We start from the raw sequence: 16,347 nt of genomic DNA on the forward strand, positions 1-16,347 counted from the left end.
AGAGAAAGAATAGTCATTGAAATACATGATTAAAAAAAAAATTGGATATGGTCAAGTAAAAAGTCACTGAGCTGTACTGTTTCTAGGTAAAGGCAGTTCGATCATTTGCATTGAATTCATTAAACAAGACATATGCATTGCTTTGAAAGAAGAAAAAAATATACACTTCCAAATCATCATGGCTTCACGTAGGGTGGAACTCCTTATTTTATTTTATTTTTTTTTTCTCCCTTATTCGTTAACTGTCTTCAGCTCTTTAGTAAAAAAAAAAAAAAAAAAAAAAAAAAAAAAAAAAAAAAAAAAAAAAGGGGAATACACATTTTTATTGGCTACAATATTATATGATTAAACTTTTTTTTTTTTTATTATTTTTATAAATTAAAATTTATAAAGCGACCTATGGGCACATGATATCTTTATTATATTGGATTGCCCAGGTCAGCTCAGATTATGTGAAAAACAAAAAGGTATCTAAAAACCCTCTTATGGGACAAGAGGTAAAAAGGTAAAGGAAAGGAAGAAGAGAAGGTGAGAAAGAAAGGGGGAATATTGCTAACAAGTTTAAAGAGACAACCAGTTGAGTCATTTCCTGCCTGGATCAAGAAGTGGAGGGGGTAGTTTATCGTGCATTAAGTAATCTATTTCCTGTAGAATGGTACACATAACTGGCCAGCGATAGAACCAAGCAGAAACATCCTGAGAATTTCGGTGCTTATGCTGAGGGAGATGATTTAAAAGAAAGGAAAGGGGATCTGCAATTGATCGTGGCAAGAATAAACGGGTGTGCATATACAAGCATTCAGTGGCGTGTGACCGACTAAAGTGTACATGAGGATGATATGGGCAGGCTTTAGGTATTCCTCCGGGTAACCAACCAAGGCGCCATCGAATAGTTCGACTACGCTCACTGTGTGTCATGGGTAACCAGAGTATCGGGTCAATAATCAGATTAGGGCGGCAAGAGGAAAGCAAAACAGAATGTGTCTCGTCACGTAGTTGTTGAAAACTCTCTTCAAGAAATTCTCGACGATGTTTTCGAAAGGCTACAAGATTATATAGTTTTTACACTTTAAATTCAGATGATGTTAGTTTTTTTCTGAACGAATCCAAATTAAATGTTCAGACTTTTTCTTTACCTGTAATAATCTGAACTCCTTTCGGAGAACCATGTTTAATACGGCGATTTATGTAAGACTTAACCTCTTTTAAACGGAAGAGGGCGCTCTCCATCTCTCCAAATCGACTGAGCAGTCTTCATTATGTTTAAAGATGCATTAATATCCCTCTGCCACAGTTTTGACATGTCTTGCAAACAAGAACACCACAGCCACGAACACCAGTAAAAACATCCAAAGTTCTTGTCATACATTTAGAGCATACTTGGGAGGTAAGATACTCATCGATGGTAACAACTATCAAGTCACCATTAATTTCTCTTCTCTTTAAAGTCTTGTAAAAGAGTTCAGTGATTCCACTTCTCAATCCCTTGCAGTGCACTAAATCTTTGCCAAACATTCCGACCCCAAATACGACCAAGGGTACCTTTGATTTGTAGTTTTTATATTTAGTCTCTCTATCAGATACATTTGTATACATGCACTTTTTCAGTAAAAATAATAATAATACTAATTTACTGGGGTTTTTTTTTAACTACAAATACCTTGGAATACATTTCTTTTTAACTTCTTTTCCCTTTCTTTTCTTCTTGGTACCCCCTTTTTTCTTCTTCTTCTTTTTGTTTTTCGCTTTCTTTTTCTTTTTGCTTCTTAAACTTCTGTTGTACTTTTTAGTTCCGTTCAGCAACATATTTACCATTAACTCTGGCGCCCTTTGGTTTCCTTGGTACAAGAAGAAACGGTCCTTTGCCGTAGCAGCGTTATAAAACTCGAACAGAGTATCTAAATTATTGAAAATATAAGTGGCATGCTGCAAGTACTTTTCTGAGTCAGAAGTCTTGTTGGTTGGTATAGAGCTTTCTATGATGTTAATGCCACGCTCATTTTTTAGTCTGTTCAATTCAGAACTGAATCTTGCTGAACCTGTCAAATGATAATATTCCTTGGTTGTGCATCGTCGAACATCGCGATCTAAATCGGTAACTGCAGTAAAAACGGTTTTTCTTCCAGGGTCAATTGCTATTGGAAGATATGACTGTTCTATTTCTTGACTCTTAAAGTCATCGACTTTGAGGTGTATTTGGTTAACTTTGACAGCCATATCATTTTGATCATTTCGTCTTTTGTAGAACAAAAAATCAACACTGAAACCGTCTGATCTGATCAAGTTTCCAAACAACTGTCTATTTCTGCCATTCGGCATTATACTTTCAATTCTGGAAGTATGTTTGCTTTAATTATTATGATATCACCCTTTTTTTTTAACTTACGTTTTAATTCTCAATGACTGGAACTTTAATACTTTAAAAAAGAGCCGAAGTTGGTCATTATAACCTCTTGGCAACTTTTCACGAGGAAGAAACGCAGATAATGCGTTTACTGACAAAGTTATAGAACGCCAGTGCAAGGAAGGTGTTGGGAACAGACTAAATCGCCGCGGAAGAGACAGTCTTCTTACATCGTATTCACAATGGTTGTCGTGTTCAGATTCAATGATAGAGAGCAAGTGTATCAACAAAGGAGTAAATCTACCAGGGGATTCCGATAGAGTTTTCACTGTTACTTTGGTATTTAGAATGTCCCTCAGAGGCTGGCAAAATTGAACAACTTTTTGTCTTATTGTATCATCATTCACAGTTTCACTTGTTGGCCACACTGGATTCCCTTGACAGATATATTGATAACAATGTTTTACAGCAATATTATGAACGTCGTTTCGATTCATACTCTATATTTATTTTTATAAAATTCGTTTAGTTCTTTATTACTATTTATATACATACATTTTTTTTTTTTACCCACAAACATGATTTGAATCTTGTATCGAAGATAATAAATCAATCTATTTTCAAAGGTCTCGACGATTACATTCTAATACAAGGTGACTACCTCCGTACACGCCTCAGCCAGACATTGACTTGCACCGCTTATTAAAGTTACGGCATGGCATGCCTTGGGGTTTTCTCTTTTGAAGTTATCCCATCGCTGTAAAAGATTTAGACTGACTAGAGTGCTACTGGTAGGCCTTCTGTTATTGACCAATTGGCATATAGTATACCAAAATTGTTGCATAAAGATGAACCCTGGGGCAGGCTCATTGGGATTTTGTAAAAGATAGTAATTTACAAACAACTTTGCTCTGTAGATAAGGTGTCTTATAGAATTGCAGCAGGTGGTAATTTTTTCTTTCAGGACACCTTTGTATTCTTCTTTGATGCAATTATATCAAAAGGAAGCTTCCGCGTGTACGCAGTATAATTATACCCAAGGCTGAGAGCCAAGGTTTTCGCTTTTGATAAAATATAGAAAGAGCATTCAGGGGAGCCATGCAGAGCTATGACCTGAAAGCTTACATCTTGAACAAACAACTTCGGTACTGGCTTGTGTTTTCTGTCTTTTAGCATCATTTTTTTTTTTAGCTTTTTTAACGTTTTCTGACTGTTTTCGTTTTTTATTAGTACTAGTGCCAACTATTCTTCAGTAAATTAGTAGATGTTTAGCACCTTATTCTACATACGAACAACTATACCTTTGTCACCAGTCTCGGGTGAATATAACGAGCATTCTTTATAGTTTTTTTGTTAAGTGTCCCTTCTGACCACAATCAAAGCATGTGGCATCGATGATGTTATTGTTAATTTTGATTAGATATGTGCACTAATAATAATACTTGCTTGAAAGCTCATTCTTCTCTAGACGACTGTCATAAATAGCTTTTTTCTTGTTAAAAATAAATGATCGATGCATGTCTTTGTATGAAATAAGCAAAGATTGGTAAAGAAGGTAAAGAAAATGTGATATATTTGTGGAAAATTTAAGGTTGATTTGTAATTAAAAAAATTAAATAAGAAGCCAATAGAAATCGAGTGTAGTCCTTTTTGGTAAATATTCCACTTATTAAAAAGGCTAAGGTCTTAAGAAAAAAACAAGAGCAACCTTTTGATATGGCATGTAAATTATTTCTCTTACAGTGTTCATTATTAGCGATGTCATAACAATATCTTGAGTAACATCTTCTATTGTTCTGTCTGTCACAGCTATCATCTGTTGGATGTAGTTTGAACGCGAATCAATATAGAGTTGTTAGTTATGCAGTAAGTCTGGACTCAGCTGGAGCTAAATAATCATGCCTATATGTATATTATTTGAGATCTCTGGATTTCAGGATTCTTTCTGTTTTCGTTTGGCTGATGTATGATATGGTAAAAGCGCACGATATGAATTACATGTTGTATCTGTGTATATTATTTATTAATTGTCGGTGTATTTCACCACAATATTTACCAATGCTGTATCTTAAATATGACTGTCAAATCTATACTTTCATATAACTGTACACACGTAGTCTCCCATGTATGTATGTGCACCTTAGAAATATCAGTGTGTTAACCTAATTGACAATATAGAGTTTATTGGTCCCTCAAGACAAAACCTTTTAAAATGAAAAACAACCTAATAGGAATCCAACCATTTGATATTCACTAGAGCCATTTATGACACTTGACAAAAAGGTGTTAACAGAACCTTATTCAAAAGGGATTAACAATGATAGGGACCCTGTCACAACTTTTGGTGGACCTATTTTATTAGTAGATGAGCAAACCGTATCTTAGAAAAAAAAAAAGAATAATATGCCTGAAAAGTCCCCTGCTAATATCAATGCCATTGGTAATGTACAAAGCTTATGAGTCTGGTAACGTAAAAAAACAGTTCCTTGAACTTATGTAGAAAAAAAAATGACAAATATGTAAAACAGATGAAAAAAATCATGAATGCATATCATATTGTAGCCTTGGTTTGAAAAATATAATGGATGTTTTGAGTAAGCACACTAGGTATTATTTTCACATTTTCATGGACAAGTGTAGGGTGCATTATTCTCCGTTTGTCGTAGATGCCATAAGCCAGCGTGACTATGAACCGCTATTAATGAGCCCCCATATTCACTCTTTTTGTGCTCTATCAAAGATGTTGGTTCAAGATCATTAAAAAAAAATAAGAATTCTTTTTGGAAAAAACCAGACATGCATACATCTTGTATTGCTGAGCATTATAAACAAGTTTATGCTGCTAATTGCTAAGGACGGATGTGATATACAGAGGCTTTCTGGGATCGAGGAAGTCCTCTGTGTTTTTAAGTTGTGATTTATCAAAGAAGCGTAAGGTTAAAACGTACTTCATTAAATTAGACACAATACTTCTGCAACGTCTGTGATTCACCTTTTTTTTATATAAAGAAACAGGGATTTCCTTTTTGGGATTTGACGATTACAGGTGAAGAAAAAGTCTGAACATTTACCATCAAAGTGTCTGATTTTATTTTTCCTTTCGTCCAAAAAGTGTAAGCAGAGTGTCTCCTTTACTTCTTGATCCAGGCAGGAAATGACTCAACTGGTTGTCTCTTTAAACTTGTTAGCAATATTCCCCCTTTCTTTCTCACCTTCTCTTCTTCCTTTCCTTTACCTTTTTACCTCTTGTCCCATAAGAGGGTTTTTAGATACTTTTTTTTCACATAATTTGAACTGACCTGGGCAATCCAATATAATAAAGATATTATGTGCCCATAGGTCGCTTTATAAATTTTAATTCATAAAAATAATAATAAAAAAAAAAAAAGTTTAATTATATTAAAATTTTTTCAAGCGGCGAAATATAAGCTTGCATTTGTAGAAGTAAAGTTTTTTTTTTTTATAGACACACAATAAAAGGAGTAGTGTATATTAATATATTTATATACATATTTTGCATACTATGACAACACCGATAACAACAATAGCACAAAAAGAAGTTCGTGTAGGTGTTGGATGTTTAGTTACATACAAAGACCCTAAAGATAAACAAACACGTATTTTAGTTGGTCAACGTGCAGGGTCACATGGAGCAGGCACCTGGCAATTGCCAGGAGGTCATTTAGAAATGTTTGAAGAATTTGAACAATGTGCACGACGTGAAGTACTAGAAGAAACTAACTTGAATTTATCTTTAAAAGATATTAAAATGATAACAGCTACTAATGATATTATGCCTGAGAATAAAAAGCATTATGTAACCATCTTTATGTGGTGTCAAATTGAACCGAACGACATTACTCAAGTTAAAGTGATGGAGCCACATAAATTGCAAGGTGAATGGGAATTTATTACTTTGAACGAGTTGAAACAAAGAAAACCATTATTTTCCCCTTTGCAAAAACTTATTGATCAACATGATTTAAGCTTTTTAGATTGAATATATCGCTAATCTTTCAAAATACTATGCGCAATAATAATAATAAAAAAAGAAAAAACCTGTAAAGGATTAAAGATATTACTTGTGTATATATAATAGATATTATAGTGTAGTCACATTTGGTAAAACAGGATGATACTATGGAATAAAGTTTACGAATATAAGCTACTCGGTAGCAATAGTCATTTTCGGACCCAGAAGAAAATGAATGATGTCGTCAGCCGTCCTGGAAAAAAAAAATAACTTCTTTTTTTTTCTTTTTTTCTTTTGTTTGCATACATACAAAGATATAGATAATTTCCTACCTTTATTTAATTGTATATTATATATATTCACATATATATATATATATATATACATAAAAGATATATATTCAAAAAAAAAGGAAAGAGGGAGAGATATACACAATATGAGAACAACGTTATTTGTAGCTGGCTTTGGTGGACAAACACGCGCTAGAGATCTCGCTTACGAATTCGAACGGTAGAAATTTAACTTTTTTTTTTTTCTCGAAAAGAATCTCGAACATAATCCACTTGAAAAAAGAAAAAAAAAAACTAAATCAAATATTATATTAGATATGGTCGATTAGTTCGTTGTGACATTCCAGCACCAAAATCATTTCATGCCAAAGTGTAAATATTATAACAATTCAGTCACTTGATGTAATGTAATTATGTATATTAACGACATCAAAAAAAAAATAGATATGCCTTTGTTGAATTTGAAGATCCACATGATGCTGAAGATGCTTTTAATGAAATGCATGGTAGACGCATTGATGGATATACGATTAGTGTTCAAGTAAGGAAAAGGAAAAAAAACATGTGATATATTATTTAATAATGAATATAATACCTGTTATAGTGGGCAAGAAATGCGCCTAGCGCATCATGGCGATTAGGCGGTCCTTCATATCCTCCACTACCGCCACCATTACCTCTTCCACATCAACGACGCCATCCTCCTCCTCATCACCACCATCATTCTCTACCACCACCTCCTCCGGGACGTATACCACCACCACCCTATTATCACAGATCATATAGTCCATATCGTAGTAGAAGTCGAGGTAGACGACGTTCAATGTCTCCACCTAGAGGAAGGTCTCCTCTTCCTCCTCCTCCTTCTCATTATTATCTAAAAGAACGACGATATTCTGCTTCACCACGTTCAAGATCGCGTTCACCTATTCCAACTGTAATTCATACCACTGAACATCGTTCAAAGTCACCCTCAAGACATTATCATTAGTCCACCTCACACATTGAATGGACTATTAGATATGAATTATACACAAGCAAATGAAAATAATAATAATAATAATAATTATAATAAAACACACACACACACACACACACACATACATACATACATACATACATACACACACAATACGTCTATCTATCTACCCATATAAATATATATAAATATATATATGTATATATGTATATATATATACATACATATATATATGCATTTATATATCATAAACTAGTGTTATTTTCTTCAATAACTTTTAAGACACGTTGAACAAATGGACGTGTTCTAGCAATTTCACCGACTGGAGTTTTAAGTAAAACTTGAATTAATCGCATCAAGCCCTCTAATGCCTTATCTTTAATGGGTGTATTTTGATCAACATGATATAATAGAATCTCACATGCTTGTTTTAACTCATGGACACAAGGTCTAAAATAACAATCCATATTCACTATCCAATGATCAAACAAGTCAACTAGGGCAAAGGCAGCTGTTGTGCATCGCTGTACAGACATGGGAGTTGGTAAATAAGTCTGATGAATTAAGATCCAATGCCCATGATGACGAATCCATTGTTTAAAGAAACATCTTCGTTCCCATATATCACTATCATGTATCATTCCTTTATGTAGATTAGGTAATTGCTTTTGAAAGCTTAATAATCGTTTCTCGATACGTTCAATTTCATCATACGCTGTCTGTCTCTCTTCAGGGTGTGTAAAGATAGTACGTCGGATATCACGAGTGATTTGACAGGTATGAAATTCGATAAATTGAAAGAAGGCCTGTTGTTCATTTATCTCACTCGATAGCAGAGCAGCAGGGTTCTTTTTAAAATAAGTTGTGGTACTGACATGATCATCCAAATGTATTTCGTAAGGCTTATTATGATAATGAGAGGAAGCAGTGTCCAAGAAATACATAAACCAAAGTAAGGACCTTGCATATTCTTTTACTATCAGGACAGGGGGACGATAAGCGATTGGAAAGAGGTCTATCTGCTGCTGAGCAATTGAATCAAGAGCATCTTCACGATAGAGTTGAAGTGATAATGCCATTCGTACTGCCATACCCGAATAGATATAGATGACAGATGTATTTCCATTCTCAATATGATAAAGGACAAGGTTACAGATGGCATGACATGTAGTAAGACTAGGTGCGTCAAAATAAATAGATGATAAGAGCCGCTTAGCCCATTTGTAGTATTGTATCGAGAGATGCACACATGTAGACTTGTCCATTAAATTTTCAAAAATTTCTTTGTGCCAATAGAATGCATGAGGTAGCATATGACAAATAATAGAAGCATAAAGTAATTGAAATGTAGGAGATAAGTTATGCGGATCTAATAAGAGAGCTTTAAAGAGAGTATCAAATGGTTGTACAGCGCCATATAATAAACATCTTTTGTAAAGGGATAGCAATCGTTCAACTAAAATAGGTGACAAAGGTTCTGGCATCATTTCCTCTTTTTCTAAAGAAGAAAAATTATCTTCATCCTCTTCTACGTCTATTGTTGAATTCTTTCGTGGATCATCATCTGAGGTGTCTTCTCCGTCATGAACATCAGGTCTTAAACTTGTAAAATGACTAAGACGTACATTTGGAAATAAAGAATGATTACGTATAAGCCAAACTGGCTTCTTTTGTTGTTCTGGTTTAGGGTATAAAGTAAGAGTATTTGTATTATCTTTTGCAAATTGAATTAAAGTTGAATAAATGTCAGTAACATGAAACATATGAGTATCTATGGACAAGCCTCCTGGGCTTAATTGGTGAATTTTCCATTTCTGGAGTGAATTAGTTCTTATATGGGATGGAATGTCTAAAGTGGCTTTTGTTGATTCAGTATTAGTTTGATTATTGGTAGTAACTGTTGATTTAACAATTTGTTCAAGGTGTCCAAATTCATTAATAAGTGAATGAATTTGATTCTCTAGTCCTGCAAAACGGTCTCGTAATGCTGTGCTTTCAAGATCACCTGGTGCTTCTAAATAAACACAAGAAGCGCCTACAGCTGAACATTGTTCACATTCAGGTCTTGAACGAGAACATTTTGAACGATGTTTACGACATCTAATAATAATAATAAGAAGAAGAAAAGGAAGGAAGGGGAGGGAGGGAAAACAAGTAAATGCATCTATATTTATATATAACTAAAACTACCTTTGACAGGACAGTGCCATACGAGCTCTTCTTTTAATAGGTCGAGGTTTATTATTTTCTTCATCTGTTTTTGGTGAAATATCACTTTCCATTATAAAATAGAGTGAAGAAGAGTATTAATTTCTCACAACAAAAAAAAAAAAAAAAAAAAAAAAAAAAAAGTTCAAATTTCAATTTCAGCCTTGAAAAAAAAAACATTCGAATATTTTTCTTGTTACGTTATAAGTATTGCTGTTTGTTATCTGCTTAATTTATATTATTATAAATTAGTTGAAATTCATGCCTATCGACCTGATATAATGAATTATGGTAAAACTCCGAAATTAGCTTTACTCTGACATGAATAATTGTTTAAAAGCACCTTTCCTTTTGTAAAATAGTTAATTGATTGTTTTTTTTTTTTTTTTTTGCTCATTGTTTATATAAGTGTGTGCATAAGTGTGCGTATATATGAATCAATAATGCATATAAATTCATAAATACTTGATTTTTTTTTTCTTTTCAAAATCAATAAATTTCCTTTTTTTTAAAAAAAAAGAAACCAATTATTAACATGTTGGAAATTTCAAGAAACGAATATCAAAATAATTTGTCAAATGTTCATTCTTATATGATCCATGAAAAGGTGAATACCTAAGAATGCATAAATAAATATAGTATTTAATTATTTTTTTTTCTCTCAAGATGCAATTACCTATCCATGATTTTGAAACCTATTTATTTCAATGTACTGATAGTTTAAACTTGTCACGCAAAAAAATGATCAATCTGAAGGAATGGCTAGACTTTATAGATCAATATAATGAAAATAACGAAGAATATATTTTAAGTGATAAACAGATATTATTCTTGCAAGCTTACTATGAAGAAAATGAGGATTTATGGTTAACTCCTGAAGAGTTTTCTCAATTATTGTATATGATTCGTTTGAAAGATGAAAAGACATCTAGATCAAGATCTACAATTAAAGCAAATATTCGCCCAAAGAATAATAAGTCAGATCCTTATTTTGTAGACGATATAGCAAGTACTAATCATCCAGATTCAAATGTAAGCATATATTAAAAAAAAAAATGATAAAATAAGCCTAATGTTAAACTCTTTTTTATAGCAAACTTTAAATAGTTGCGTTACTAGAAAATTAGGTAAGTCAGGGAAAAAAAATTAAAAAAGATGAAATAGATACTCACTTTTTTTTTTTTTTGTAATAGAAACTTATAATGAATTGGTATGTAAATATTATGTTTATAGTTGTGTTAAAATAAGCCAATTTTTATCCATAATATTAGGAAATTAACAAAAAAAAAGAGAAAAGTGGAGAAGCAGCATTTGATTTATCAGAAGAATATAAACAGTATATTTTGGAATTAGAAAACAAGTTACAAGAGATGCAATTTAAAATTGAACAACAAGATACTATTATCTTGGAAAACAAGAAAAAGGACAAAGAGAAATCAGACACGATAAATGATGTAAGTTGGAATAAGAGCATCATATAGTTTATAGTATTAACTATGTAAGAATAGCTTGAATTAGCTAATGATCTTACAGATATAAGAAATGAAAAACTTAAAATGGAACTAGAGAATAAAAAACTAGAGATAGACAAGTTAAAAAAGCATTTAACAGTTTCAGAAGAGGTACAAAATAGCACAACTCTGACTGAGCTTTCACAAGCCAAAGAAACAATCCGAGCTTATGAAAAGAAAATAACAAATACTAACATGCAACTTGAACAAGAAAGGCAAACTCTTCTAGAAACAAAGAAAGAGCTCAAGACACAGGAAACAATAAATGCTGATTATTCAGTTCTTATAAATAAACAAAAACTAGAGATCGAAGAATTGAGAAACAATGTAAATACACTTACACTAGAGGTAATTATATACATATACACACATATAAAAAAACAAACTTTCCTATCTTTGATTATTTTCATAGGAAAAGAAGAATTTAATTCTTGACGAAACAAATCTTGCTAGAGAACAAATAAAGGCTGAATATATGACAGAAATAGAATTATTAAAACAAGAACGTGATGAATTGATACAAAAGTTAAAAGAAGGTATTACAATTAGCATTGATAAATTTGTATTAAATCACTAAAAGTGTATTATGTTTAGTGTCTAGGAAGTATGACGATCAAAAACAACGTGTAATATCCCTTTCGCATCAATTTGATCAACAAAGTGAATTAGTTTATATTATTCAAACAAATCTAACTTTAAAGCAATGTCAGCGACAAGGAGAAGAGTCAATACAAAACACAAGATGGTCTGCTTTTATCTATTTACTCCCATGGCTCCTTTTCTTATTTTGTCTATTATTTAACGTTCTTAAATCATATTCTTTGCAAAACTTTATGGCTGGCTCCTCTTATTACATATATTATAGTCCCTTAGAACTCTTAGATGAATTATACTACTTATATACAGAAGTAGCGCGTTCTACTACTAAGTCACTGGTTGATAAAATATTTCATCATCATGAATCTTTTCTATAATAAACAGTATATTTTCATTAACAATAACATAAATAAAAATGGTAGTATTAAGTAAATAATTTATTTTATATTATTTTTGATATATAGTTTTTCATAACTGAACAACCAACCAAAGAAAAAATAAAAAATTGCAAAATATGAATGCGTCCTCGGGGAATCGAACCCCGGCCTTCACCTTGGAAGGGTGAAATTCTACCATTAAACTAAGAACGCTTCTATGGATGTGTCGGTGTCAATAATACAACTGTTCCCATTATGGAAAATCCGTTGCACTGCAAAAAGTTGGCGTACGACGTATTAAAGTACTATACGTCGTACGCCACAATTTAAGCACCGATTTTTTAAATTGTTTATTTCTACTAATTTTTAATATAAAACTTCCAAATAAAAAATATATTATGTTTAATATACTATCATAGAATAAATATATCCAAAAAAAACGACATGTCTACTGCTAATATTCATTATTTTTTTAATGTTTAAATTTTACAGCTATTTTGGCTGTGTTTTTTTACAGGGTAAAATTTTCCAAATAAAAAAATTAGCCAATAGAATTTCTAAAATTTATTATTTTGCGGAATTTTAAAAGTACTTTTAATTTTTCATTGTATTTTTTTCCCTTGAGGCAAAATTTACACATGCATTATTTTTTCAGCCATGCAAAAAAAAAAAAAAAAAAATTCAACATGATTATGTATTAATGTTTAATTCAAAATAAAATACATTATTTTATTATGTACACAAATATAAAATTATTTTGTCTTTTATTTAAAAGTGAATACAATTTAAATTAAAAAAAATGTTCGAAACAATTAATTATAAAAGTAATCTTCATTTCCATTATAACATTGAAACTGACATTTCGAAATGTTGGTGGCAATTAAGTTGAAATGCCAAACGAATATTAAAACATTTAATAAATAACATTATTGAAGAGAAAAAAAAATTATATTATTTACATTTTCGAGTTGAGAGAAAAAAAGTAATTTTCCTATTTACATCGTGAGATTAGAGAAAAAAAAAAAAGAAATCACACTATTTGCATTGTGAAATTAGAAAAAAAAGGAAAAGTAATCACATTATTTACATCGTGAAATGAGAGAAAAAAAAATACTTTTTTTCCAAAAATGCATCTATAAGAAAACATATGATCATAGAAAAAATTAAGTTTAAACCCAAATAGTATATAATAAATGCATTTGCTTTAACTTATTGATCTTAGTTTCTTTTATCAATCTATTATTTTATTTATTCATTACAAAGCATCCTATTATATTTAAAAATGTCTCAATCTATTAAAATCAGAGTAAAGTGCTATTGTTCTCAATGCAAGACTGATTCTCGCCCTTTTCGCCTTGTTTCTAGAACTACTAGAGCAGAGCATAAAAAAGACGATGAAGTTCGTGCAGGTATATATTATTCTTATTTATATATAAATAAAGCCTTTTTTTTTCGATCAAACTGTTTAATTAACCACTAATATATGATATCTAGCTAAAGAAAATATGCAAGAAGATTTAATGGAAGTTGATAATGAAGATGGTATTTTTTTTTTTTTTTTTTTTTTTTTTTTTTTTTTTTGCATGACAAAATACTTACACAAATATTTGGTTCCCTCAAATTACAAATATAGACATTGACGATTACTTTGCTGATGATGCTGACATTGATCAAGACATGAACATTAGCAATGATGCTGAAGAGATTAGTGAAGAAAGTAAATAAAAAAAAATTAATATTTCTTTCTATTTAAATGTCTAAATATAATATCCTATTTAATATCTAACAGATTCATACGCTGGTTTTTTCAATAATGGAAAATTCCCCAAGGATCCTATTGCTATGAATATGTTCATGATGCTTGTTATGCTTATCCAGGGCAATCAAGTTACTAATCAAGCCCTCGAGTTGATGATGCGCTTCTTAAACATTTCATTAGAACATACTACTAGTGAGTACAGATTTCCTTCGAGTGCCAGCACATTCTACTCTTGGAGCCAACTTGGTGAAATTTGCCATGATGGCATAAAAGAATATGTAAGCTGTGAAGATTGTCATGCAATCTATCCATTTGCAACTGCTGAAGAGAAAGCCAGGATCATTGGCAAGAAATGTCGTGCTCGCGAAGATAATCTCCCATTTGCTTCTAGATGTGGTGCTGAGTTGTTTGATCAAGTTAGTTTGAATCCTGTTCGCTCCTTTTTCTACAATTCAGTTATCAACACTTTACGTAAATTTTTCCTTCGGGAAAAATTTGTTAAAAACATTAGTAGTTGGAAGAATCGAACAATCGTTCCTGGTCGTTTGTTTGATGTGTATGATGGAAGAATTTGGAAGAGCTTCAAACTAAATCCTGGCGATGAAGAAGCTTTTGTTGAAAGTTCAAGGTTCAATTTGATGTTTTCATTAAATGTAGATTGGCTTCAATTGTACACCAATAGCCAGTATTCTTGCGGTGCAGTCTATCTAACGATTCTTAATTTACCAAGAGAAATAAGAAATCTGCGTGAGAACGTTATTTTAGTTGGATTGTTACCTGGCCCATCAGAGCCATCAACATTTGAAATAAATAATTATTTGAATCCTTTAGTTGATGAGTTCTTGCTCTTACAAGATGGTGTGCTAATGAAGGTTAGAGATGAGGAGGATCAGTTAGTGAAGGGCGCATTAGTGTTGACGTCGATGGATTTGCCGGCACAAAGAAAATGTCTTGGATTTACTGGTCATAACTCAACACGTGCGTGCCATAAGTGTGATAAATCTTTTCCTTCGCTGCCTGGTAATGCTAATAGAAGAGATTTCAGAGACTTCGATGATGCTAATTGGGTTGGTCGTTCGGCAAGTACCCACCGTGTAAATGCAAGTAAGTGGTTAACTCTCTCGACGAAAGATCAACGTAGTGAATTTGAGAGAAATACTGGTACTCGTTGGAGCACGCTCCTTCGTTTGCCATATTTTGATCCTATCCGTTTCGCTCCCGTAGATGTAATGCATAATTGCTTTCTTGGGACAGCCAAACGTGTCCTACATATGATCTGGAGAGATGAAGTTAGATCCGTTGCTGGCGGTCGCCGCGAAGAGTCATTATTGATTACGAAGAGCGATTTAGCGGAGATGTCAGAATTTGCAAAAAGCCTGATACTTCCCTTTGGATATGATGGTGGTAATGCTGTTAAACGCAAGATAACAGTAGGTAAGGATGGTTTTAGCCATTTAACAGCTGATGAATGGCGAGTGTGGATTATTGCTATGTCACCTTATCTTTTGCCCTTGAGATTGAACATGCAATATTATAATCACTGGATGAAGTTTGTTGAAGCCAATCGTTATATAGCCAATACAAGTATTACTGAAGAAGAAATAGATTACGTTCATTCTCTATTAAAAGAATTTTTAAGCGAATTTATGGAAATCTACCATGATGCCAGTTACTTGTCACTGAATATGCACAACCATTTGCATATCAAAGAAGGTCTTTTGGATTATGGGCCAGCCATGTCCCATTGGCTTTTCAACTTTGAAAGGTATAACGGTGATCTTAAAGTTATTAATACTAACAATAAGGGATCCGTTGAAAATACGATAACGAAGAGGTTTTTGGAGTCTGTTTTTGCTGGAGACTATTTGATTGTTTGCCGGTAGTTTCTGATGATCAAAAAAATTGGAAATCAATTTTTTGTAAAAATAAAAGAAATGATGACGAAGAAAGTGAAGAAGAAGAAGAAGATAATGATATGTATGACTCAAAGTTTGATATCAGTCTGTTCTTGGAGAATGAAGCTTCTGGTGACGGCAAGCTATATGGTTATGAGTGTGTCCCTGCAAGCATCGTCAAGAATGTGAAAGCCAAGGCTCGGCCTTCAAGAATGAATGACGAGGATTTCGGATGCCTATTAGATTATTATTCTAATGTCTATTATGGCTGGACATTTGTTGAGGATTCTGGTATACCTGGTCTCACCAACAGTGTCCAAGGTGGTATTTATACTAGTAGGAAAATATGGAAGTTCTCTTCTATAGATATCTTTGCTAATAAATACAAGTCCTCGGGAGCTAATCCCTCTCGAA

General features: G+C 32.4%; 10 protein-coding genes and 1 non-coding gene across 11 annotated transcripts; 5 read left to right on the forward strand and 6 right to left on the reverse strand.

Moving 5' to 3' along the window:
* Positions 1 to 582: 582 nt before the first annotated feature.
* BX663DRAFT_488431 (uncharacterized protein) lies at positions 583 to 1,169 on the reverse strand (the record flags this gene model as incomplete). The annotated part of the gene is made up of 3 exons (XM_051524813.1): positions 583 to 1,043; position 1,067; positions 1,137 to 1,169. The coding sequence occupies 3 exons, from the start codon at positions 1,167 to 1,169 to the stop codon at positions 583 to 585; spliced, it is 495 nt and encodes a 164-aa protein (XP_051380508.1).
* Positions 1,137 to 1,841, reverse strand: BX663DRAFT_517920 (uncharacterized protein). The gene has a single exon (XM_051528790.1). The coding sequence runs from the start codon at positions 1,594 to 1,596 to the stop codon at positions 1,264 to 1,266; it is 333 nt and encodes a 110-aa protein (XP_051380509.1). The 5' UTR covers positions 1,597 to 1,841; the 3' UTR covers positions 1,137 to 1,263.
* Positions 1,510 to 3,107, reverse strand: BX663DRAFT_159624 (uncharacterized protein). Its single transcript, XM_051521635.1, has 3 exons — positions 2,915 to 3,107; positions 2,387 to 2,844; positions 1,510 to 2,332 (listed from the first exon to the last, which is right to left on the reverse strand). Exons 2-3 carry the CDS (start codon positions 2,839 to 2,841, stop codon positions 1,651 to 1,653), a joined length of 1,137 nt encoding a protein of 378 aa, XP_051380510.1. The 5' UTR covers positions 2,842 to 2,844; positions 2,915 to 3,107; the 3' UTR covers positions 1,510 to 1,650.
* BX663DRAFT_517928 (uncharacterized protein) lies at positions 2,941 to 3,556 on the reverse strand (the record flags this gene model as incomplete). The annotated part of the gene is made up of 1 exon (XM_051528791.1): positions 2,941 to 3,556. A coding segment is annotated over exon 1 (187 nt), but the record flags the coding sequence as incomplete, so codon positions are not given.
* Positions 3,557 to 4,853: 1,297 nt separating this feature from the next.
* BX663DRAFT_517931 (uncharacterized protein) lies at positions 4,854 to 5,409 on the forward strand. Its single transcript, XM_051528792.1, has one exon. It carries the CDS (start codon positions 4,926 to 4,928, stop codon positions 5,103 to 5,105), a length of 180 nt encoding a protein of 59 aa, XP_051380512.1. The 5' UTR covers positions 4,854 to 4,925; the 3' UTR covers positions 5,106 to 5,409.
* A 269-nt stretch (positions 5,410 to 5,678) lies between these two features.
* On the forward strand, positions 5,679 to 6,395 carry BX663DRAFT_517933 (NUDIX hydrolase domain-like protein). The gene has a single exon (XM_051528793.1). The coding sequence runs from the start codon at positions 5,868 to 5,870 to the stop codon at positions 6,342 to 6,344; it is 477 nt and encodes a 158-aa protein (XP_051380513.1). The 5' UTR covers positions 5,679 to 5,867; the 3' UTR covers positions 6,345 to 6,395.
* A 231-nt stretch (positions 6,396 to 6,626) lies between these two features.
* On the forward strand, positions 6,627 to 7,705 carry BX663DRAFT_517934 (uncharacterized protein). The gene is made up of 4 exons (XM_051528794.1): positions 6,627 to 6,827; positions 6,923 to 6,979; positions 7,052 to 7,148; positions 7,212 to 7,705. Exons 1-4 carry the CDS (start codon positions 6,754 to 6,756, stop codon positions 7,596 to 7,598), a joined length of 615 nt encoding a protein of 204 aa, XP_051380514.1. The 5' UTR covers positions 6,627 to 6,753; the 3' UTR covers positions 7,599 to 7,705.
* On the reverse strand, positions 7,579 to 9,900 carry BX663DRAFT_517939 (uncharacterized protein). Its single transcript, XM_051528795.1, has 4 exons — positions 9,777 to 9,900; positions 7,811 to 9,686; positions 7,716 to 7,752; positions 7,579 to 7,620 (listed from the first exon to the last, which is right to left on the reverse strand). Exons 1-2 carry the CDS (start codon positions 9,866 to 9,868, stop codon positions 7,832 to 7,834), a joined length of 1,947 nt encoding a protein of 648 aa, XP_051380515.1. The 5' UTR covers positions 9,869 to 9,900; the 3' UTR covers positions 7,579 to 7,620; positions 7,716 to 7,752; positions 7,811 to 7,831.
* A 396-nt stretch (positions 9,901 to 10,296) lies between these two features.
* Positions 10,297 to 12,319, forward strand: BX663DRAFT_517942 (uncharacterized protein). The gene is made up of 8 exons (XM_051528796.1): positions 10,297 to 10,401; positions 10,461 to 10,826; positions 10,888 to 10,921; positions 10,988 to 11,004; positions 11,066 to 11,248; positions 11,303 to 11,653; positions 11,718 to 11,841; positions 11,900 to 12,319. The coding sequence occupies exons 1-8, from the start codon at positions 10,330 to 10,332 to the stop codon at positions 12,277 to 12,279; spliced, it is 1,527 nt and encodes a 508-aa protein (XP_051380516.1). The 5' UTR covers positions 10,297 to 10,329; the 3' UTR covers positions 12,280 to 12,319.
* A 102-nt stretch (positions 12,320 to 12,421) lies between these two features.
* BX663DRAFT_t102 lies at positions 12,422 to 12,492 on the reverse strand. The gene has a single exon. It is a non-coding gene; the product is annotated as a tRNA-Gly (tRNA).
* A 2,469-nt stretch (positions 12,493 to 14,961) lies between these two features.
* On the forward strand, positions 14,962 to 15,921 carry BX663DRAFT_439264 (uncharacterized protein; the record flags this gene model as incomplete). The annotated part of the gene is made up of 1 exon (XM_051523324.1): positions 14,962 to 15,921. The coding sequence occupies one exon, from the start codon at positions 14,962 to 14,964 to the stop codon at positions 15,919 to 15,921; it is 960 nt and encodes a 319-aa protein (XP_051380517.1).
* Positions 15,922 to 16,347: the final 426 nt, after the last annotated feature.

The sequence above is a fragment of the Cokeromyces recurvatus genome, assembly GCF_025118155.1.
Source record: "Cokeromyces recurvatus strain NRRL 2243 chromosome Unknown BX663scaffold_23, whole genome shotgun sequence".
NCBI classification, from domain to species: Eukaryota; Fungi; Mucoromycota; class Mucoromycetes; order Mucorales; family Mucoraceae; genus Cokeromyces; species Cokeromyces recurvatus.